At 29.3% G+C, this 26,227-nt stretch overlaps 2 protein-coding genes and 1 long non-coding RNA gene across 7 annotated transcripts in view; 1 reads left to right on the forward strand and 2 right to left on the reverse strand.

Moving 5' to 3' along the window:
• Nucleotides 1-26,227, forward strand: part of LOC124369931 (copper-transporting ATPase 1) — a 173,379-nt gene that overhangs the window by 135,138 nt on the left and 12,014 nt on the right. For all 5 annotated transcript variants that reach the window (XM_046828132.1, XM_046828130.1, XM_046828131.1 and 2 more), the window contains one exon: nt 21,951-22,115. In XM_046828132.1, the coding sequence (XP_046684088.1) occupies nt 21,951-22,115 (165 nt within the window). The remainder of the gene's footprint in view (nt 1-21,950; nt 22,116-26,227) is intronic.
• LOC124369934 overlaps nt 1-26,227 on the reverse strand; it is a 41,911-nt gene that overhangs the window by 12,601 nt on the left and 3,083 nt on the right. The gene's annotated exons all lie outside the window — the stretch shown is intronic.
• LOC124369932 lies at nt 14,234-17,398 on the reverse strand. Its single transcript, XM_046828135.1, has one exon. It carries the CDS (start codon nt 16,935-16,937, stop codon nt 16,062-16,064), a length of 876 nt encoding a protein of 291 aa, XP_046684091.1. The 5' UTR covers nt 16,938-17,398; the 3' UTR covers nt 14,234-16,061.

Genomic DNA, 26,227 nt, shown 5'->3' on the forward strand with positions numbered 1-26,227 from the left:
ATTTATAAAATTATATTCTTGACAGCTAATTGGTGTACCAATCCTCACATTCAAAACATAGTACATAGTTTTCATAATAATTATAAACAATAGGTGAGTCAAAGAGGTATTATACATGAAAAAGAATGTACATTTTATTTTCTTTTGAATAGTATGCTTATATTTAAATTTTGAGAATTATTTGATACTGAAATGTTGATTTGTAACAAGGCTAGCTCGAAAAAACCCAATATAACAATGAATAATTATAAAAAAATTTAAACTCCATTTCATCAGGGTTAATTTTTACCCTTTTCTAAAGGAAAAGTATTTTGTTTCCCCAAATTACATGTTACTATTTTGTGATGTATATATAATACTTTTTACCTTTTAATATTATGTACGTTATAAAGATGTTACAGTTGAGTTAATGATAATAAACTATTAGAGCAGAAAGTCTGTATGTACATAGAAAATAAGAAGGTAAGTTAAAATATACTGTATATTAAAAAAATCACTAAAACATGTATAATAAAATGGCATACATTGAAATATATTGTTTTCATTAATTTATTTAAAAATTAGTTTCTGACCTACGGTCTATAAAGTAGTACTTAGAGATTTTATAAAATAACAAACATTAAAGTACGTAACACATACAAGTTGCAGAACAGACAACAGCTGTTTGATGCGGCAGCAATGTGCGCATATACTTACTTGCAGCAATGCTACCAAAGTGATGACTACAATATAAAAACCAGTCTAGAATTGATCGTCGAGCACACAGGATGTGTCATGTCATAAACACATCTCTAAAACTACCAAAATATACTTCCCACATACTCACGCGGACTAATACAGAATTACCATTATAAAACATGGTTATAAGTTGTTTTTGTGTTTATACATGCTTACAGTGTTTCAAAGTTTGTGTGTGTATATATGGTAAGAGTGCTTTCAGAGTTAAAGTACAATTTTCCTTATGTTTGTAAACTCCACTTTTGTCCATTTCATTCTATTAAGAGCCAGCTGTAATAAAGTGACCTTGAGTTTTCATCGTACGACTAATGTTAAACCTCATGCAGTTTTACTCTCTTATTTTTGATTGTAGCATTATGGAAGATGTCTTGTTTAAAGATATAAGTACTATGCATCTAAACAAAACGCTTTTTAGCCTTTTTTTTGTAAAATGTATACTTAAATATTTAAACATTGAAGTATTGTAGAACTAAGTTTGAAACTTATTTTCTGAATAACGTATGACTGAATAACGTATGAGAATATGTAAAAACCATTAAAGTGTTTTGAAGCATATTAATTATATGTTCTAAATGAGACATCTGCCAAGGTCACTTGACAAAACTCAAGGTCATTTTACTAAAGCCAGCTCTTAAACAGAATTTTTAACTGGCTGTCAAACAGATTAAATGCAACACAGGTGCTGAAGCTTACAGAACACTATCCAGCTTCACCATACATGCTAAAGAATCCTACAATCATTAAATTTCTAATTACCAGATCATACCATTTATTGAAACATCAGAGTGAACCGTCCAAGCTTAACGAATGCTCCAAGAAATCAGAGCTGGTTTAATTTGAAAACATGACAAACTAGGTTAACATTATTAATGCATGGAGTACGGGATACAACGCAAAAGTGAAATTTAAGAATATGGTTTTCCCCTCCCACAATTTTAATTCAATTAGTGATTAGTGTATTGTTTAATATTGTCAAGAGTGGTTTTTAAAAGAAAACAATAACACAGAAAAGAGTGGACCAAAGGGTTATTTAAATTGCTCATATTATTCTTGACTAAAAGTGACTGTTGTACTATTATAATAATGTTTTGGTAATTACATTGTGAAACAAAATCTGAGTTCCTAATGTCTATAGTGAAGTTATTGTAAATATATTTTGTTTAATTTAGTATTTGAAATATTAATGAGGTGCACTAATTTACCTCTAAATTCCTTTAGATACTTTTTTTTAAATATTGGATTATCAGCAAGTCGCCAGCGTCATTTGTATTTCATTTCATATACTCTTGACCTTCAAAATTGTCAATCATAGATTTTGGTCTCTTGTTTAATACTTGGTATGTTAATTTTTGAATTTGTATTCTGAGTTTAATTCTTGGTTTTTTTATAATATGATGTAATAAATTTTGTGTGGTACATAAGCCGAATAAATCATTTTATATTTTCTGTTGGTGGGGTTGGCAGTTTTTATTTCTTTTTCAGATTATATTGTTTATTATGTGTATTTTAAAATATTTGTTTATAATGCAATTCTTAACCTTTGTGAGGTCTCTCCTTTATAGAATTTCCAAAATGAGCTTTTGAAAAGTCCATTTAGAAACACTCATTGCTTACAGCACACCAACTCTGGTTTATGGTTATTAAGCAAAACGTGACACACCTAGCAACTCGTTAACTCTACAGTCACTATGTCTGAATATATTACACCTTCTGATTGCATATTGTCAATTCAATTAGTTTTTTCCAGTGTGATTTATAAACTCATAAATACTAATACCTAAATCACTCTTTTACATTCAGTGGATTGTAACTAACTGTATTGGTTACTGATTACTGTTATTAAAAGTGCTTATAATTGGCTAGGTGTTAATTCGAGTAATCTTTCTATTAAACATGATTTTTCAGTGATTTGATATATTGTTTGTTAGTATTTAGATTAGTGAAATAAAACCAATAAAAATGAATAATAAAAAATAATAAATTATAATCAAATACGAGGTGTTTAAAAGTAGATCTGTGGATACTGGTCAGGAATGTACATGCAGGTTAGAATTACAGTAACCTGTCCATTTGTTTTAAAATTCTACAATAGTAAAAAAGTTAAAACCTTTGCATGGAGTATGTTTATGAAAATTATTCAAGGCTTTCTTTAATATTTTTTAAAATATTTTGCCCTTATCTCAGAATTAAAAAATTAAAGGTAATATGTAGTAACCCTGCATGAGAGAGCATAACAATAAAATGTAACAACATTTATAAACATTGTGTACTATATTCCTAAAAAATCTGGTGGTATTTTTAGAATAGGACTTTATACGTTTTATATATATATATATATATATATATATATATATATATATATATATATCAAATGAAACATTCCTTTTTACCTTTACTATTAGATTGGTAAAACTAAAACAAAAAGGATTGAGTTATGATCAGTAAAAAATTTTGTTTCAGGTTATTTTTGAACTTTGTTTACACTTTTCATGTATTTTTCCTTTTAATTTATAAATTTAATTTAATATAAAATTTTCTGCTGATTCCAAAAGTATATTGTTTATAGGGATTTAAAAGTATGCTAAAAATGCTACATATATTTTCATCCTTGAATTACAATTTTATATGTAACTTCAAGTGTATAAAGAAACAAATCAAAGAAAACTTGTCATATGCAGTTGTATGCCAATTTCAAAAGTATAGAGTATATGACAAAAAGTATTTTTATAAATTAGTAATAATTTAATGAAATTAATCCCAAAATAATCACTTCTATCAATATAAGGAAATAAACATTATGCAATACATACAATTAAAGTTCATTCATACTCCTGGAACTTTCATAATATTAAAGAATTAGTATAAACGCATTAGCATTTCTCGTTGTAGGTTAAAATAAAAAAACAAAGTATATGACACAACATTGAAATAAATAATATATATTTATCTACAAAACATGAATCGATACGATGAGGTGGCCACATGTTCGTGTGTGCTAGACGGATGGTTTGCAACAACACTATGCATTATTTATGTTATGTCATGTAATATGTTTTTTATATTAACCTACAACAAATCACTAATGCGTGGATACCGTCATGGTGTTGACGAAACATGTTGTAACGCCACAATATTGTTAGAAACGTAAGAAGATGAATTTATAATTCATTAATACATACAATCATGTTTGCAGCACCTGTAGTATCTACCAACTGATTTAAGAACATTTGGGGAACTCACATAAAAGAAAATCTAACAGCCTTAATATTATGAGAAGTTTGACCTCAATTTTGCAACCTATGGCTTTTATAGAAATCAGAAAATATTTCCTTCTTCAAAGGTTAAGTAACATGAACGTATTTATATGCAGCAATAGCCAATTCTACGATGGCCTAATGACAAGCATATACGGCATGCACCGTTTCTAGGGTTAAATGAAATATGATTAAAGAAAATGACAAGAAAGGACCTTGTAAAATTGTTTGTACATAGGTACAACAATAATCCTCCCTTCAATAATCAGTAAACAATGAATAACAAGCATAACTGAAAACAAAGAATACCTATAACAACTGAACACAAACATAATGGAACAGTGGTGGTTGTTAAAATACCATTGAGCAAAATGAAGTGATGGGGGTATCAACTTGACAGTTGTAGTGTGTAAAGTCAACTTTAAACTTTATTGCTATAGTTTAAATAATTATATTCTTGTTTATGTTATAAGTTACTTTGTGTATATTTGTTGATAATCTAATGAATGGTTAACATTAATATAACAGCATATAAATATAGACACAAATACAGAGTAACTAAATATTTGAGAATGATAACCGAAAAAGTAAATTTATCCAGCTTAAAATAAGTTTTCAAGAGACTATGAAAAATGCAAAAATTCCAACATAAACCATTTTAAGAGTGATAATATTATATACAACTCATAGTAATAAAAATTATACAAATAGACATGTTAGTTTTTTACAACGATAAATGGAAAATATAGGTGTCCGTTTAGGATCTGTAAAGTTGGAAAATCGGTGAAATCATATGTTGCTGCAAATATGTTAAGACTGCTGCTTTTATACAATGGGTATCAAGAAGTTATGAATCATAAATTATGAAATATATTTCTCTGAACCGGCAGATAGTCTGATTACGCCTGTTAATGTACTGTAATCACTCACTGTCTGACATGAAAACAGTCAATTTCCTCTCACTGCTATGGAATGGGCAAAACTCATTTGGAACTTTCCAAACAGATCTGGTTAGTTGCACACACAGCCTTGAAGTGAATGACCTGCCATAAAAACTGGACGGCTGCCCCGATGATTCATAGCAAATTTTTGTTGAGCCTAGTATTGATGGATTAAACCTGAATGGCAATCAGAGTTGCCGTCTCTTGAATAATTAAATACACTTTCTTGTTTGATGACGTGATTTACTTAGAGTAATATAATAAAAAGATGGAGGTTGAAATATACTTAAAGTTTGTATAGTTGGGTTCAACTATGCATGGTGGTTTTTAATGTTTCTTTGAGTATTTTCTTTTTTGTGGTGTTTCGAAAGGTTTATTGTTGATTAGGGTAATCAAGTAAAATATCCACAGCTCTTATAATTTTAACACAAAGTACATGCAAAATAAATTGACAATATTTTGAAAAGAAACATTTTAATCCATATAATTTTGTTTTTATGAAAAATTGTTATTATAAGTTTATATTTATTTTATTAAGATAATCTTCAAGATAAGTAGACATTATACTTCTTGGACTGAAATTCTTATATAACTTAAGATTAAGATCTGATCAATACATAAAATGGTGATAATTAGACTTATATATACATTAAATTTAAGAATACTTGTTCAAGAATTTCCACATATACCATTTTACACATATCCATCCTCCATTTTGAGGACAGTTTTAAAATTTTAAATGTACAGCTATATTGTGGCACCTTATTTTTAAAGGCTTAAAATACAGTGTTGAAAAAACCAGTATTTTTAAGATAAGTAGACATTATACTTCATGGACTAAAATTCTTATATAACTTAAGATTAAGATCTGATCAATACATGAAATGGTATAATTAGACTTATATAATCATTAAATTTAAGAATACTTGCTCAAGAATTTCCACATATACCATTTTACACATATCCATCCTCCATTTTGAGGACAGTTTTAAAATTTTAAATGTACACCTATATTGTGGCACCTTATTTTGACTTGATGATCTTTAATAAGTATTTTTAGTTTGAGAACAGAGAGCGTTTTTAAATCTGAGGATTTATACAACAAATTGTAAAACTTCCAGTTATTTCATTATTTGTAGCTGACTCAGCTCTTCCTGTTTTGGGACCATCCTTTAAACTGTATTACTCTTCAAAACATTTATTGTTTTTTAACTCCTAATTTTGAAATAGGGTTACAATTGGAAAAAATGTTGCTAGTTAAATTTTTTATCCCTTTAGATAAATATGAAATTTTCATTGTTCATTTCTCCACAAAGAACTTTAAGAGTGTGAGCGATGCAATTTGAGTGTATATAAGTGCCCCAAAATAAGCAAATTAAATAATTATTCAAAATGTTAATGGTAACCAACCAAAAAATTGCAGTTTTATTCCCTAAAAATATATACTGGTTTTATGTGTCTCAGTGTGCAACTATAACAAGTAAGTTAGTATGGTATATACATACTTTTTCCTCATACTGCACCCAACATAACTGTGTAACCTTATATGTTGTAAACCAATACAAGATGCTGAAAATTTTTCCATTATCAGAGAGTAATGTACTAACCCAACCAGCTCCAAGCTTAAAAAAGGTACCGGTATCATATGAATAATTTGTTCTTGGCTTAACTAACAGTTGCAATAACTAATGATGAAGAGTACCATATGGCTTTATTTTGCAATGAAAATTGACCATAAAGCCTTCTAGGAATACTTAAGTGTTTCCAGTAATATGCCGTTCTAAAGCCTTTGTCTGTTGTTCTTGGAAGACCAGTAAAGTTTTATTCCAGTGAAGAGTTCAAGAGATGATTGTAGCCATTGTTAACGAGTATATGACTTTACTGCCCATGAGAAGTAAAAAATTGTAGTCACGAGTCTTGTCTTACATTGTATTAAATTACTGCTTTAATAAGGTAGAAGTTTTATCAGCGTCATATTTTCAAATAACAGTTTTTACAAGTAGTACCACACAAATAAACTTTGTGAAAGGACTTACTTTGAACATTAAGTACATCCATTCAATTTTTAAGAGAGAAGCTTTGTTAAAAAAACAGGTTTGCGAAGAAACTCTTGTTAAGCCAAGATAAAAATTGACATTAACATAACATAATTAATTAACACAGCAATATTAATTTAATAACGTTTACAAGCTTAAAACATTGTTTGAAACTCACAAGCGTTGTTCTGTGGAGTATGAGCAATAAACATTCTTTGGTTCAATATGTAAAAGAGAGGAAAATTTATTTTTAATACGTTGCTGGCAGGTTGGTTCATATTTTGTTTTATGGCCTCGCTCAGGTCTGTGGCCAAAAGGAATGAGGTGAAACGGAGACCAAATTATTAGAACTGATTGAAATTATTGATTGATTGATTGAGAACAGATGTATACACCAAAATGTATACATTTTGAAGAAACTATTTATTTCTAAATATAATAGTAATTTTATCAGAAGCTTTTTCAAAGTGACTCTTCTTCTAAAGTGGAGAGGGTATTCAAAATTTTGAACTGTAAAATTAGGTTTTCCACAAAAGGTAACCGAATGAGTATGTTTTGTATTCATAGAATTATGAATACAAAACATACTTACAACACATTGTTTGACAAAGCTCTAAACAATGCAGAAACAAGAATAAAAGTGTAAAATTATAATCTTCATTATAGATTTTAATTTCATCCTTTACACAGCTATCGTGAAAACAGTTTATTGGTGTACTTATTCATTTTTCAATATTCTTTCTTTAACAAAATACTTTTTAAATAATAACAAATGTCTTTAAAATGCAACAAAGTTGAATATTTATCTTACATAAAATATTTGGTCAAATATCAATCTAAAAATATGTGTTCCTGACTTGGATAGATAAAAAAAGATCTTGTGGGTCGGAAAACATACCGTCTGTATGCTTTACGTAACAATTTTCAATATTGTAATTTGGACAATAGTTTTCAACAAGAAAATCAAATATTTAGGTTTTAAATAAATCTAAAAGACAAAGATTAAATCAATTTAAAAAAATTAGGTATAATGACGTTTTTGCTCAGTGTGTAATATGGGTTATAATATATGTATTTGGGAATACCACATTCTATAAATGAATATCTAACAAGAAATTCACCAAAAATCCCCAAACACACTGCTCCTCTTCAGGGGATTATGAACAGTTAACATTAAACTTACAAAATATTACTTGAGTTTGTATAGTTATGGAATTGATTTATCCTAATCTAAATTTATTAAATAAAAATGTGTTTAATACGCCAAATATCAAATATACCATATTTTTGCGTTGTAACTGTTTAAATACTAGAGTTAATTTTCATACTGTCATGAACTTCTGTGATTGCTTGTATATAAAACAGATAAATATTTATATTTCAAAAATGTATTTGTACAAATATTAACCCTTTCAATGCTTATCTCTGACTATGAAGTTGAGGAAATGTCCAACTACATGGAAGTACATAAAATGTGCAAGAACTTCCAGCGTCTGTACATGTAAAAATAAATTTTCATAAATCAAAATAAAGTCTAATATTTTAAATAATAATGTTTTGTGTTCTGCACAAAATAATCTTTCTGAAAACTACTTCATATCATTTCTTTGAATTCATAACAAAATCATTGTAAAGTTGTATTAAGGAGAGTTAAACATACCTATCTTTCCTATTTTAAATTTTATATATATATATATATATATATATATATATATATATATATGTGTGTGTGTGTGTACCTTTTTTACAGTTTTATCTAAGTTTCTTAGCACTATAACCAAGATATTTATAAGTTGTGGTAGGAAATTATCTCATACTTTTTATCTTAAAAGTTTAAAAGTACATTAAAAATAAATGTGGTTGAAAATTACAAAATCATCTAATGTGGGAGGAATTTTCTAACTGTGCATTTCTTGGAGCAGAATGAGAAAAAGAAAATTATTCGACCTAAGAGATGCATTATTACAATTATATAATTTATTAATGAATGCACAATGTAAGTATTTTGATCCAAAAATAACAAACTTTTATAATTTAACATGGGCGGTTGAAAAAAAGTAAATTTTGGCCTGGTTCTTCTTGATACAGCATAGAGCATAAACTTTTGCACTTTTTGCAGTATCACATAGAAAAATGTCTGGTACAAAACAAGTTTAAATAAAACTAAATATAGTAACTATATCAATGATACTGATTTATTTAACTGTTTTAAAATTGTAAAAGAATATATAATTTACAATTATCATAGGGTATTTCGTATAAAAAAGTGCAAAAATATATTTTAGAAATATAATTGAAATTTACTTTTACATTTATGGTTATTCTCTATAATACTTTCATTTTAAGAAGGGATTCTTTTGAGTAGAAATGCCCTTAGAATGTCGCATTTGTAAAGAACTGCTATCCCAAATTGGTTCATATTATGAAATCTTACAATCTTTTTCATCAGAACTTGAGTAATACTCGTGATATGTAATTTATATTCAAATATTGTGCACTTAACTTTAGCATTTGTTTTTGGTTATATTACCAAAACACTTTTGTATTAACAATTGTTTTAATATTTTTTATAATATTTAAAATAGTGTTAAAGGTTTAATGTAATAAATCACAGTATAAAGTGCAAATTTAAGAAACTGAAACAAGAAAAGGAAACTGACTGGAAAATAAGGGAAAAAATAGTGGAGGATATTATTAGGCCAGAAGACAGCCAAAGTACAAGGTCGTGGAGGCCAGTTATTTGGGGATTTCCAGGAGTAGTTTGATGACAGTGATGTCCTGACTAAATGCCACTGCCTTATACATTCACTGAACATTTGAGTATTTATTAAATTTGTGTTTAAAACATCACCACAGACTGTAAGGGCTGATGACTTGTGTTTGGTACATGGTGCTCAAAAAGTTTAGGGCCATAGGTACACTATTGTTTGGGGGCATCACTCACAAGTATCACACTTATTTCTGCTGCATAAAAGAGCCAGGCATGATGAACACGGTTCACAATTATTTTTAAATCAAATAAGTCCAACCGTTTTTTCTATTCATATCTTAAAATTTGTATTTGACATTTATGAAGGAAAATACACATGAAATTAAGTATTATTCAAATGTACACAACCATGAAACCAGAAATCGTTTCAAAATAATATGTTTGGTTTATATAGTAAGTCGTATTCAAATTTTTATGGTAGCAGCATTAGATTTTTTTAACAATTTCCTAAAGAAATAAAATAACTACCTCTTCATTCATTTAAAAGAATTATTAAGAATTACCTCTTCAGTGTCTACAGTAAAGTATTATCTTTTACAAAAATGATTACTCCTGTGACATAGAACAATATGCACAACATTAATGGTTTCTATGCCATGTTTTGTAGTTTTAAATAGCTATATATATTTTAAAACGATTTTTAAGTAAAATGTCTGGTGTCATTAGTCATATATTAAATTGTTAATAAATGTATCATGTTAGACTTGATAGTGTTTATTCCTATAATTACAAAAATAAATCAAAAATATTTTTCTTGGAAATTATCCCCACATGGGCATCAGCCTGTGTGTGGGGAAATGAGTTCATCAATCTGTACTGAACTAATTACACTCGAAAATCTCAAACTAAAATAAGGGAATGCGTTAACATTATTAACAAAACTTTCATTAACAAATTAAATTTTAAAAATTGAACCTCTAAAAAAGAAGATACAAGACCAGATCATGGAATACCTGAATACATTCAGTTAATAAAAGAATTTAAAATCTGAAATTAGTAACGAGTATAGCTTATGTAGAAAATGAAAGTTGGAAAATTAAAAAGGTAATGTAAATACATGACATGAAAAAACGGCAATCAGAAAGACAATAATATTTTTAGATCATTCTATTGAGTGATCTAAAATGAGTAGAGAGACTTGGATTAATCAGACTATGGCCGTACTACTATAATAAAATGGCACATTACAGATCTCCAAGAGTATGTAAATAAATAAATTGTCCTTTATTTTGAAACTCAATTTCAAACCATTACCTTATTTTTATTGATTTTAAAATATGTGTGGTTCTTGTATTGTCAGTTCTGTACCACCCAATGTAAATGTGTTAGTGCAGTTTTATGTTAAATAAATTTCGAAATAAAGCTCAAATAAGGAGTTAAGAGCACAAATAATCTCAGAGTTTTGTGAAAGACAATAAGTTTTTTTGTATTAATTAAATCACCACGTATGAAAATCATGTCACATCAAAGATGGAAAATACTTATATTAATAAAGACAAGTTTATTTTAATAAATAAACCAAGTGTAAATTTCAAACTGTAAATTGTGTGTGATATATCGTTATTTCTCATAGAGTTATAAGAAACCTGTACAAAAAGTAATAATTACAGTAGAACCCCTCATATCCGGCCTCGGTTTTACCGCACCTCGGTTTATCCGGCCACTTCCCGGAAGGCAATATCGAAATTTATTTACCACGGCTTGCAGACGCGCAGCTGCACGCACTAGTCTCCCACGACTCTTGCGTTATTTTGGTGTATCTATTTGTTTACATTTTCCTGTGTTGTCCTCAGTTGAGCTAATAGGTTTAACCTGTAAACAGTTCGTTGATTATTTCCAGTGTGGTTAGTACAGTACAGCACAATTGTTTTGTTTCGTCAAGTGCTGTGTACTGTAGGTTGGTTTATCCGGCCGAATCGTTATCCGGCCAGGGGCTCGGTCCCGTGGTGGCCGGATATGAGGGGTTCTACTGTATAGCAGATTAGTGAAAAGAATTTAAAATTACAATTTGGAGTTATTAATGCACTAATTGATAACAAAATTGTTAATTACTCAAAACATTTTTCAACGGGCCCATGCGTGCAATCTGCAGACCTTAATAACAACTGTATGGGACAACCATCAAGGAAAACTTGGATATTGTTCACAAACTCCAAAAAAGGAGTATTAGAATAATAAAAAATTAAATTAAAAACAAATGATGAGTGTTAAAGAGTTTTTTTAAGAGCTCGAGATTTGTACAGCATATGGATCAGTATATATGAAAGTATAAAATATTTTGAAAATGACAGCTCTCCCATGTTAAGAGTGAGCCATAAGTACAGTACAAGATGTGGTATACTGGACTAACATAGACTGCAGTTTTATGAGAAAAACACTAATTACATGGGGGAAATCTTTTTTACTAAAGTACCATTAACAATAACTGCAGAGAAAGATAATCCAATATTTTAGAAAAAATATATAAGTCATACTTAATTTCTTTAATTTATTTTTGTTTGGACAAGTTTTATAATTCTGGGTTGATCTGAGTTTTTTACACAACTGCAAACACATCACTTTGTGTTTTTGTAATTATTTGGATTGTTTTGTGTATTTATTTAAATTATTGTTGCTAACTTGTTGTTGATTACTGAAATATATTATTATTGTTATTGTTTTAGTTCCATATTTTTTTTTAAATTTATAATATTGTTAACTCTTTTTGTATTTAAAAAATACTGTGTTATGGCTAAAGTTGCAACTATTGGGGCATTTGTGATTAGATTGATTATAGGATTAGGGTATTTTATCACATTATAACCTTTTAGTTTATAAACTCAAACTCAAACTCAAATAAATTTTATTTTCAAAAACAAATTTCCAACACTTGTACATGTTAATGCATGAAAATTGACAGCACATAGAACAAAGTCTGTGCGTGTTGTCCAGTTCAAATCTAGAATGTACAAAGTATTAATAATAAAATAAGAAATGCTATATGTTAATGAAAAATAAATAAATAAAAACAGAAATGAACTAAAGGAAACTTTAACTAAAAAATAAAAACTTGACAGTCTATACATAATTTAAAGTATAACATTTAATCAGAATCACACAAAAAATACTAGAATATGCTGTCTTAGCACGCATTTAAATCAAACACGGTAAAAAACAAATGAAGATGGACAAACAAAAAATACATTATCTCAGAGACGATGACGCACGGATGACAGTGATGAGTGGAAGTTAATGACTGTATCGGTAAAGTTAGTAATAAGCAATGATTTCGTTGTTTTCATTGGTAACGGTAAGTGGGGGAGAGGAGGGCCTCAGCACCGTCCGGACCGATCATACGAAGCCAGGCAGTGACCAGCCGCTTGAAGCCACTAACAGGCTCGTCCTGCAGGTCCCTTATCACAGAAGGCAAGTGTCTGTACAGTGTGTTGGCGACATAGTATGCGTTAGTGAGGTTAATAGACAGTTTAATTAAAGGGACCTGCAAGCCCACACTCACAGCGTTTCTTGTAGGGTAACTGTGAACAATAGGGGTGAGGACGGCATCTTTATGAGAGTAGGTGTAGACCAGTACAGTCCTAATAAATAACTGCCTAATTGTAAAAATATCAGTCTCCATAAATAAATACATTAATACATAATTTTTATGAGGCTATTCGATGTATACAAAAAGTATATTCAATGAATAAATAGATTTTCAATTTAACTTATTTGACAAACAACAGTGACTTGTAAGTGACACGACATGAGTGGCAGAACAGTTGGTGAGGTCAATTGCCAAGCTCAAGTCAACCACCATCTGTGCGTCTGTGACCAAACCAATCTAATCCTGCCTGATGTACAACTTAGCTCCATATCTTGTCTACCATTTCAGTTGAAACCTATTTTGACCTTTATTGGTTTATCTAGTCATTTTAATTATGTTTTTGCATACCGGTAGTTTTAATGAATTTTTTATCGAATAGGAACATTTGTAAATATTGTCCGGACATGTTTCCAACACTTGTAAATAAAGAAATGTTTAAATTTGCCTTAATGCAAGCCAATAAGTGTTGTCACCATTTCAAAAGCCAGTATGAATGCATTTTGCCAGCTATTTTGACCTAAAAGTATAAAAGATTTTAGGAAAACTATATATAGAATCTTTATTATTAAAAAATTTTAATAATTATTTTATTTAGTAGATATGTAATTGTAATATGAAACAGTATAAAAAATACCAATTACACTGTAAAATAAAAACATATTTTATAAAAATATTCTTTGGAATTTTTTGTAGAAGTTTAACACTAATGTAATTTGATGCAAGGCCTGTCATAATATTTTGCCTTGTTTTCATGAAGGTTTAATATAATAATGATAAAAGTTCATCCACTTCATTGGCAAAATTATTATAATTATCCTGTAAACATTTAAATTTACATGTACTTTAATTAAAAATAGTATACAACATAATAATTTAAACACTTCAACCTTAAAGAATAAGTAGAGAATATGCCCAAGATTACATTAAAGTTTATTTAAATTTATCATCGGATATAACATATCTCAGAAACAAAACACAGTTGCATTTTATCGTAGATCATTATGAAATAGTTCTTTGTAGTTATATACCAGAATTTGCAACAGTAATAACGTTATGAAGTAAACCAGCAGTACCAGCCTGTATACAATATTAGTGTGATACAATAAAACAATAATAACATCAGATTTCAACAATGATGCCAAATATGATTAGAAACTAAAGAGAATCTAATTGTGAATCTAATTAGTTTATAATTAGCAATCATCCATGGTGAAAACTATGTAGAAGTTAGTAAAATTAGTATATAAAAAGGAACTGAAATACAAATTGTTTCAAATATGCAGTCTTGTTTAATGATGTTGTGGCTCTAAAATAGTTATAGCTACACTGAATCAACATCAACTAACTTTTGAGTGTTGAATGTTGAATGTGTTGAATGCCCAAACCTACATCACTGTTAAAACATGCAAGATCATCTTAATAACTTATTTTGTTCGGTTTAAAATGTTTTATATTCAGGCATTATGAACCAAAAAATGACATGTTGCAAAAACGATGTTTTTGTATTAATAATAAGCTTTGTTGTAACTTTATAAGACTTTTTTAAAGCAACTGTTTTAGTTTTAAATCTAATTAATTTATTATTTGAAAAATTGTAGTATGGTTGATTTGTGTTTAAAAGCAACTAACAGTGCTACATTGTAAATATTTAAATGAATCAGGTAAAAAAAACAATAAAATTAAGGATTACAAAATAGTAATGTTAGGTTGTTCCTTTTCTACCCCATTTAAAAATAATTAAGTTCCCTAATAAATGTATCCACAAAACATTTGTTTAAGTCTTAGTTATTTTTAAAAGTTAAGGAGGAAATGGCATTTTATTACCTTCTATACACTGTAAGTACATTCAGAACTTCTTTTTCTAAAATAAATCAGTCAGGAGTTTAGTAATGGAAGTAGAGTTCATGTATTTATAATAATATTTAGAAAATAATAATTGTTATTAATAACTTAAGTTTTTCAAGTAATTGCTTAATTTCAGGAGTGTCACAGATTTCATAAACAACAGTTAGCTTGAAATCCTTGGGGGACAGATATAGACACTAACAACAGATATAATGACATGCCAAGCCAAACCTGTCGCCAATCACACTTTTCCTGGTGCTTTCACTTTCTATTTCACAGACTATTGTTACTAACAGGGACAAGTTTATCAATACACTATTTTTAGAAAGTGGTATGAAATGATGGATCCTTATAAGATTTCACACACTTTATTAAAATTCAACATTTTCGAAATATTGTCATTCACAAATGATATATATTGTTGTATCAGTTTTCACTAGAATTAAATACATGTCAACATTTTATTTATAAATAAATCAAGTAATAAATTATGCGAGAAACAAACACATTATAACAGTACTTAACAACATATTAATTTAGCTAAAGAAATCAGTCACATTGTATTATTGTTTTTACGCTGGGTGGTGAATTTAAAAATGATATTTATACTGTTTAATGAGTTATAGATGTATTGTATAACCTGGCTAGTAGTTGATTATCAGGTTTTTCATATATAAATCTTAATTATTACTCTATTAACGTTTGAATTAAGCTCTATATTTGAAATATTGAACAGTACGAATAATGCATTCAGCTCTCAATTCCAAAACTAAATTTATTGTTATATGTTGCATTTTAATGTTAATAATAGTTTAAGTTGGAAATATGTTTTAGAAGTCTTAAAAATAAATATGAAACACTTGGAATAATTTATATAAAAAGTATTTGGACGTTTTACTTAGGACTGTTGAGACCTTTCTTTGCCCTTTTCTTGCTAGCTTGATCCGCTACACTGGAGTAGAAGTTATGGACATTCTGTGGAACGGTGACAGGGCCAGTACACTTGCCCGAGTGGTCTGTCCCTGTACAAGTAGAGGGTGGATTGAACAGGTTCAGAGTGGTGAACTGTTCTCCACACTCAGGCTGGAGAGTCCACGTGTTGACGAGTATCACATTCCCTTGGACACAGGGACCACGTTCATTTACCGCGTAACACTTGCCATCTTGCCACGGCACAATAGTCTTACTAGGGAACCTAGCACGTGTAGTGGCACAACTGTCCGTTTGACAGGACATCCTGCCCCTCTCTCTCACCCAGACCTTCCCGTCCGGGCAAGGTCCTCTGGTGAACACCTGGTAACATCGGCCCGACCTCTCCCTCGCGTGTACAGGAGCTCTGATACACTCGCAGAATCCATCACCGAAAAAGTCCGTGCTTATAGTGGTCCCTTGGGGGCATAAAGACGAACTGTCGTTCGAATAGACGCACCTTCTCTGGTCCAGCCAGTAGTGTTGTTTCGGCTCACATCTTCTCAGAGCACACTTGCCCTGGATTTTGAGTTGGGGTAGAGACGCAGAGAGGATATCCAGTACCAGCCATTCACCCTCCGGACAAGCTCCCTCCGTGGTCAGTAGCGAACGGCACTCTCCATTGAACTCTATCTTGAAGTCATCTTCAATGCACTCTTTGAGCTTGTCAGATATGTCAGAAGGGGTCGTATTACTTTCAATATCAGGAAAGACGATAGAGTCCGTCTCGATGAATGACGACTGAGTGTGGACAGCACAGCAGTAGATGAGAAGACAAATGGCTACTGACAGTGGTGTCATGTCCGTATGCGTGTCTGTGTCACATAACACTTGGAGGTTAGGCTGTCAAGGCTCTGTTGCCGGAAGGAAGGTGTACACTCTACAGTCACTCACTGCACATTAAGTCTCCTACTGCTACTGACCACAGCTAACTGGTTCCTATTACTCTCTCTTTCCCTCTCCAACTGCCTGTCTCCCCCTCCTCTCTCCTCTCCTCACTCTCTCTCTCTCTCTCTCTCACTCACTAACACATACATACACATTGTATGAGTCAACTTTTCCACTTTACTGTGTTTTCCATTCACTTGACCTCAGTACATCGTGTCAGCTGATAGTTATCTGCAGTATCATTTTAGCTAGTACAATAATATCTTCCACTTATCTCTTTTTGGTTATTCTAAATCAGTATGGTTGAAAAAAGTATTGAACTTAAATAATTTAATTTTACTATCAACTTTAAAACAACAAAGAACTCATCAGGGAATTAATTTGAAAAAGTTCTGTTAATAATGGATATTTTAAGAATGTTTGTTACTAATACTTTTTATTAAACTTCCATAAAATGCATTAGATTAATCAGTAAACTGATTATAATTTTCATTAATAAATAAAGCCATTCTAATCTTTACAACATACATTTGTTTCTCATTTACTGATTCATATCATTACAAGTCATAACTTGGTTTGTATCTTTTATGAATAACTTTTTTGGGATAGCTATTTTAAGTTTTGTAATTTAATCAACTATCTCATGCAGATGACATTTAAATTGTTAATAGTTGCACTTTGTTGCAGACATGCTTTTTGAGTTATATTGTGTGTAAAGTTGACCAAGAGATTTATTTATATACATGTATAAATTAAAAACATTAAATATTAAATGATAATTTTAAGGACACACTTGTAAAAAATACATTTTATCATTCATCGATACATTTAACAATAAGTAAAACAAAGAAACTCTATTTACCATGTCAGCAATTAATTACTGTATGAATTAATAGTAAAACACGATTTCTTAAATTTATTGGTGAGGTGAAAAAGTTAGAAGTGCTATATATAATTGTAATAGAATGCACAAATTGAAATGTTTTAAGTGAAAAATAATGTATACGGACCGTTGAAACAAGCAAGGTCTTGTCAATGTAGTTCTGGTCCGTTATGTAAGAATATTGATCCTTTGTAAGATAATTTCATGTTTTTTCTTATCTTCAAACATGGGCAATCGCTATTGAGTGTGGTGTTTCATGTAATAATCTGTTTTTCTTTTATTTCTCATGTAACAAAAACAAAGGGATCTAATTATTTGAAAATGTTAAAACAATATGTATTAGTAAAGAATATAAAGGACTGATTATTGATTAATCCAAATAATCATGTTTATCAATTAACAAATAGATGTAGTGAATATGTTACAATTTATATTTTATGCTTTAAGTATATCATTTATTTTATATTACAATATGTGGCCAGTACTAAGTACAAAAAATGTGTAGTTATTGAGATTTATTATTGCCTTAAATATATGTGTAAGCAGAACCAAAAATGGTTGAATTAATATTCTTTTAATCAAACAAAATTTTAATTAGTAACAACAACTATTTAAAAACAAAAAACTACAAAATAAGTACTTTTTTATCCATTTAAAATGAGGCATATTATAATGTTATACGAATTTATTTCATCCTTGAAAATTATTTTAAAGACAAAGGTTAAGTGGTTCTTAAATTTGACAATTTAAAAATTGAGCACTCATCTATTGTATGATTACAATATTTTATCAACATGAAAGTATTATTTATTTATTTTGACATCAATGGATGGAGCTTATTGGTTATAAAACCATGGCCATTTTAATTACAAAATTTCAGTGATGAACAAATAACAGTTTAGTCCTCAATTAGTGACATCCCAAGGACATTATTAGTTACATCACTGCAATAAAAGTATTAATTGTTCTGTTGAAAAACAACAAAGTAGCACTGTTTTTAATATGTCTCCTTGATTTAATAAGTAGTTTTGCAAACATGTCTGTCTGTATGTATGTAACCATTAGGTATGGTTAAAAAGCTAACAAATGGATTTTGACCAAAGTTGGCAAGCAGGCAAATTGGTTCTGTAAGGAGAGATCTTTGTTAATTTTTAAAATGTTATACTTCATAGTTTTTTTTACATCTAATACAGTGATTTTATTATTTTTCTAATCACAAAAATTAAAAATGGCTTTAGTGATTTTGATTGACTATTTACTATTTATAGCTTAAAAATATGCTTAACCCTCCAAGTGATAGCGGCTCAGACCGAGCCGTTAGGGACCCCGTCTGAATCGATAACGGCTCGGTCCGAGCCGTTCGTGAAAAACGACGTAAAATAATAACTAGTATCGGAATTCAGCTATATTTTATACTAAACGGTTTAGAAAGAGTTCCTTTACTTGATACTCTATGTCGTATATTTTCAAGCAGATACAAATAAACATTATATGGAACTTGTTGATGAAAAGTACATTTTTTGGCAGTTTTCGATTTGTTTATGCTGGTGAAAAACATATTCAAAATCAATTTTCATGTAAATATAAACTACAAGTGTTATACATCTTTGTGTTCAAACTTAAATTGTGAATCTTTTGTATATAATGAATTTCAAATATGTTACTATGGAAATTGTGAAAAATAGCCTCAAAAATATAATTTTTGTTGGAAAAATTTGTTCTTCAAGGTCATTAGTAAATAATACAATGAAAAAATTTTCTTGGTAAGTTTTTCTGTATCATTACCATTTAGTACATATTATAGTGAACATTTTAATATATAATATGTTATATTTCAGGTATATTTGATATGTTTTATGAATTAAAACAAAAAACACTGCGCATCATCATAAAAAGGCCTATCACTGTAGAGTAATATGAGTATCACTTGGAGGGTTAAACTACTATGATTTCAAATTTATTATTCATATTTTAAAATGTTTTAAGTTTTGGAGACATAAATGAAATTGTGATAGAAAACACAGATGAACTGATATTGATGAAATATTACGTCAATCTTCTCATCTTTTATAGTTTAGAAAAATGTTTAGACCTTTTAACCCAAGTAATAAATATACGTGTCTAAAAACTCATATTTTCAATTTTTTATGGGGCAGTAATTTTGATTAAGTGCCCTCTGTTAATAGTCTATTAAATTGTTGAAAATGGCTTAAACTACTTAACTAAATAAGAAATATATATATATATATATATATATATATATATATATATATATTTAAATATTAATTTTGTGTAAAACTATATTTGAAAAGCTATGAGATGTAGACAATGTCTCAACCTAAACCTTTGAGAATTGTGAAACTTATGAAAAGCAATATACAAAGACAAGATAAGCCAAAATAAGTATAAAGATTCTTTATTGTCATTAAATGCATTATTGCATCACAAATATGCAATAAATACTTGTATTATTGCTTCACAAATATGCAATAAATACTTGTATTATTGCTTCACAAATATGCAATAAATACTGTCATAAGCATTACAGACATACAGAAAATTATAAACAACATGCTTTCTCAGTTCTCTTGTATTAATGTTATGTGTCTTAACTACATAGATATAGTTACATAACGGAGGAAGACCGTTGCCATATTCTGGCACTGTTTAATTGATTTAATAAACTGAATATTAAATATGGCTGTATCGGTTTGCATGCACAGTCTTCCAAAAAATGAAAAAAGATAGTAAGAGCTAAAAAATTATATTTAAAAATTTGGTTTCTATAAAAAACATTGGTGAACTTCAGAGTCCCATATGCTTTTAAGTACAGACCTGTTCTGGGAATTCTTTTTTATACATAATTTTTAGCTGTTATTGATTTTTAAATAGGATTTCACTGAATCTTATCTACAAATTAATATAGCATTCACAAACTTTGAGCAGTTAATGCATTTTGATCTGGGTTTAAAAAACTAGTTTTCTTATATTTCTTCATTTTTAAAGTTATGAAAGGCTTGAATTTTGCTTTGATTTTCTGATAGCCAAGTAAAGTGAACTGCTGGGTTAGTTTCGGTTCAACAGATTTTATTTAATTAGCATTATATTGAGTTATATTTGATTCAATTCTATTTATAACTGTTACAATATTTATGCTATGTTGGTTTTTAATATTTATTTCAAAGGGAACAAATAAATAAAATGAAATAAATAAAAACACGTATAAAACTATAACAAGATTAACCAACTGATATACCTAACTTGCCATTTTGAAGTAATTACTTTTTTATACTTAAAACATTATAATTTAAAAGATATTGTACGTAAAATCGATAAATTTGTTTTATGTAATTTACATAATTGAGAAAATTAATGAATGACAATTAAGTTTATACAACTTTTTATTGAACATTTACTTGATTGTGCACAATAGTAATAGTATTTCAAGCACAAATCTCCATTTTGATTGAAAATTGGATTTACTGTGTAGTCAGAGGCTGTGAAAGTTAGTAGGCCAATAGGTTTAGAAACATTATTTCATCAAACTTATCATCTATTCCCATATACACGCAAGAAAATATAATGCCGAGTGTTTCTATTTTAGCTGCTCTGATTGATTTGCAGACGGACTGAGAACTCTCTAAAAGTTACTGCAAGACATGACTATGCAGTTGCCATACATGTCGTGCTACTGACAATCACCATGCACTAACTATGTAAAATTACAATATTTTTTATATGTACAAATATTCAGACAAAATTTATTGGAGGTGAATTATTTAAAATTATATGAACAGTTGAAGGAATTATTGAACTACTACCTTATCATTAGTCCTTTACTAATTACCCATGATTAACTAATTGATTGTGCGAGGGATTAGTATGGCTTGGACGTGCCTAATTACTCTAGAGATAAGCGGCAGTCAGCGGAGGATACAGTCAGTGAGAATCCGACTTTCATATATGGTGGAACGGGTATTCAGTTATGCCCGTTAAAAAAAAAATGATGTCATCAATTTATATATGTCTGTCATTTGCTTCAGGTATCGCAAGCCTACGCGGGAATCTCTGTCTACACCAGAGTACAGAGCTGCAGTAGAGGCCCACAATGCTGCTCAAATCCTCGAACCAGACACGATCTCCATCCACCGGGGCATAGACTCACGCCACCCTTCATTCACACATTCCACTAGTAGTACAATTTCTAGGTATGTTATTTGTGCTAACACTGTTTTAAAATTTCCCAAACTACGCTTTATAAGTCAGACCATCTTCAACTAAAATATATGTTTATTTTAAAAGCACTATCAGCACTGCATGTTTTTAATTCCAGCAGAAGTGTTTTGTTTCACCTTGTTAACTAACACTAAACAACTATTACTGGTTCGTTTCTTGTTACATTAAGGATACATTTTGTAGCAATTTATAGTTTGTGGAAGACAAATCATGGCTAATTACTGTTATTTTTTATTTCGTAATAGAGAAGGCTTAGAGAGCATCTTATCGAACATGACGAAAGAGGGAGATTTTGAAAATATTTACTAACGCTTCAAACACAAACTAGGAAAAATGATACCATAAAACATTTGATATTAAAAAAACATTAGCTCGTACATCTAAATCAATAAACAACTGGTTTATTCTACTTAAATTTCTACTGTAATGTTTGTTGAGAATAGAATAGAATAGAATAATAGAAGAATAGAATAATGTTTATTGTCATTTTACAAAATGCATTGACAAAGTCATAAATACACCTAAGTGGCATAGTCAAAAGAAATATTACTCTAATATATAAAAATATAAAAATACTGTACATATATTTTAGGTTTGATGTTAAATAAAACATAATTCCAGTATACAGATGAAAGCTTTAAACCACTAGATTAACAAATTGGAATATGCAATTAGACAATCTAGAAATATATATCATTAATACTAAAAAACTCTGAAAGTTCATAAAATGGGTTCTGTATTAACCAGTTATATAGCTTACTTTTAAAAATATTTACAGAATACTTATTAACTAGACCTATTAATTTGTTGTAAATCTTTTGGGAAATTAAAATATGACTTTGTTGGGTTTTGCTTAGCCTACAATGTTGCATTACAATATTATTTTTATTTCTGGTATTATGGCTATGTAGATCTCTGCTAAAAGTTTGAGATTGAATATATTTCGTAATGTATAATACTGAGTCAAATATATATAGGTTAATAACAGTTTGCAATTCTAGTTTTATGAAAAGTGGTTTGCAATGTTGCTTTACAAACTTCAAAGTCGAAATCTAAGCTGTTATAATTTGGTACCCAACCAAATGTTCCATATTATGACTGTTTGACAACACACAGTTAGTCCAACTCTTCTACTATTTGGTCTAAATCCACCTAATTATTTACTGCAGGATGTTCTCTAAAACATTTAAGTTGACTATGTAAACATAACACTTATAATTTCAAATTATTTGGTCTCACGTCATAATTATTTTACTTTTGTAAGCTACTTAAACATGTAGCCAATACTCTATTGCATTAGGGAAATGGTTACCCTATGCAAATACAAAATACGTTTTGAACTGGCTGTAGTGAAATGATATTGAATTTTTCCCATAAAAACAATGTTAAAGCACTTTAGTATTAGCTCTTTACACCGTTAGTTTTCATCTTAGCATTATGGGAGATCTCTTGTTTTAACATATATACGAGTATATAATACACCTCCAAACACTTTTTATTTATTTTTTTGTAATATGTATACTTTATGAGACATTGATGAAGTATAAAGAGTTTGAGACTTTTTCTGAATAACTAATAAAACTATTGAAAAAAGTAAAAAGCATTTGAATGCGTATTAATTATATCTTTAACTCTTATAGTGCCAATTTCTGTATAGTACAGATATCAGCAATTTTCCTAGAAATGTCGACAATTTTGGATGATGCTGTCAATAATGTTGTTTAATAACTTTTTAAACATTTTATATACTTATCTATTCATGTAGTTTTGTGAAGCAAATATAATTTTGAGTTTACACATGAATGTACAGTTACTTTGAAGTAACAATACAAAAAATTAAATTGATATCTACGGAAATAAAAAAGTTTTAGTGTTTTAAATGCAAGTGTGCTTTGTATCAGAAAACAACCTAGCATTTCTCATATGTACCTATAAAATATAACCGGCAATCAAGGGGTTAAAATGAAACACTTGTCATAATTCTATGACTAAAAATAAAATAGTAAAAGTGCAGGAGGTGTAACATTGTTCTTATGGGGCCAAATTTAAAATGGTCTCCGTTAGCTGGCTTTAAAAAATGTAACATTGTCTTAAAATATGAGTGATATCAAGTTACCATATAAAGATTCTAAGTTACTCTTTTTTCTGAGATGTTATGCGCAGCACAATATTTTTAAGCAAACTATAATAACTAGGTCATATGTAGTTTAATTTTATGTGAATAATCTCAAAGATAAGCAAAGAAACATCTCATAAACTGCTAATGATTAAACATGTACAAGTTTTGAAAAAAATTATTATTAGTCGTTTACATAAATCTTGTGGAGTTGTCCAATCCCAGATTTAAGAACAGCTGTTGGAAGGAATTTTTTATTGCTCTAATTAAATTTAGTTATTTAGCTCAAAATCATATAAGCTACTAATATTTAATTGTGTAATATGACACTATTATAAAGAAGTAAAGTAGGATATTATATTTACAAATGATACAGCTAAAATGTTCAGCCTTTTAAAACCCTTCAATATTTACATTTTTTTATTTTATACATACTGTATAGAAAATATTTTAAGACCATGTTTTAAGGGGAACATATTGTGAACACTAATATTACAAAAACACTATAGGGGGTTTATTATTTCTTGAATGCAATGAAATTCAAGAAACAATATTTACCATTTTTTTTAATGCTGTTCAGGTCACTCGTACATCACCTTTGTAGTGCTGAAAACAGATGGACTCAATAGTTTGGTTTAATATTATTATCTAATAAACAAGAACAACAGTTATAAACCAATGTTTCATGTTTTAAGTGCAGTGTAGTTCAAAACTTGAAGTTATCAATTCAATTATAAACACTTTTAAATATGGAATTAAGTTATTTGTTATTCTTTTTAAGGTCTCTATATCCAGATGTTTTGGTAAATAAACAATAAACTATCTTTCTTTAAAATATAGCTCATAAAATGTATGTACAATACTACATGTTTAATTGTTTTTCTTTTGTGCTTTACAAAGATAATAATGCTTGTAGCATAATATAGAAAACGTTTGTAGCAATTTAAAATAATAGATTGCAATGAGTGAACCTTGTTTATAGCTACAAAAATTTATTTAAATTACTAGGGTGTTATGAGTTGTAATTCGCTAGATTATTAGGTTTATATCAAAGTTGTTACTAATTGAATTATACTTAGAGAGGATATTTTGGGAAATAATGTGATTTTATGATATAAAGAATTTAAAAATCGAAATGCCAATAAAGATGCAAATAATTATTGAAACTAAAGTCAGTTTTTTTAAGTTTTCATGAACTAAGCACTTGAAAGATAACACTAGTTAGGTTCCAGCTGTGCACGCAAGGCTCCGATTTTAACATGGGACTAACGTTTAAAACTACATTATAAATTGGAACTTGTCTTGAGTCCATAAGTGATCCACCTCTGAAAATTATATGATAGTGTCTTGATACCAATGAATTATAAAGATAGAAGTATTTTTTATACAGTGGAATTTTGATAATTCAGAGCTCAAGACACCACTAGATTTCGAATGATATGTACTTTATTGTTATGCATACTGTATTATAACAGGAAAAAAGTTCAGATTATTCGAAGTTCCGAATTCTAAACATTCGAATTATCCAATTTCTACTGTACTCAGACACGAAATCAGACCGTTTTTTATTTTGGACAATTTTTACTGGGGTCCGGGCCCCCCAAGTGCCCAGACCTGGCCTCGCAATATGTCTATTTGAAGAGATCATGTCAGCGGATGGCGCCAATGTTTGTCGGATAAAGGGAAATTTACAAACCACATGGTTCATTAACCCTTCAAGCTGGTTTGACGTGTATAAAACGTCATCCCAAAAGTGTAGTCAGCTGCGTTTTGACGTGTATTTAACGTCATGACGACATTCCGTCATGTGGTGAAACCTGTCGTTATTTTGGTGAACTATATCGGACTCGGGCTATATGGAATACGTTGTCTATGAGTTGGTCGATCTTTTGCAGCTGTTTGCAGTCGAAAATGAGTGTGACAGAGACAGCTGTATTGTTTACAAAACTGAGCATCTGACCTTGACAT

Source organism: Homalodisca vitripennis, chromosome X, assembly GCF_021130785.1.
Source record: "Homalodisca vitripennis isolate AUS2020 chromosome X, UT_GWSS_2.1, whole genome shotgun sequence".
NCBI lineage: Eukaryota > Metazoa > Arthropoda > Insecta > Hemiptera > Cicadellidae > Homalodisca > Homalodisca vitripennis.

Coding starts and splice junctions, on each gene's coding strand:
- LOC124369932 (XM_046828135.1), bottom strand. CDS start 16,937: ATGACACCACTGTCAGTAGCCATTTGTCTTCTCATCTACTGCTGTGCT.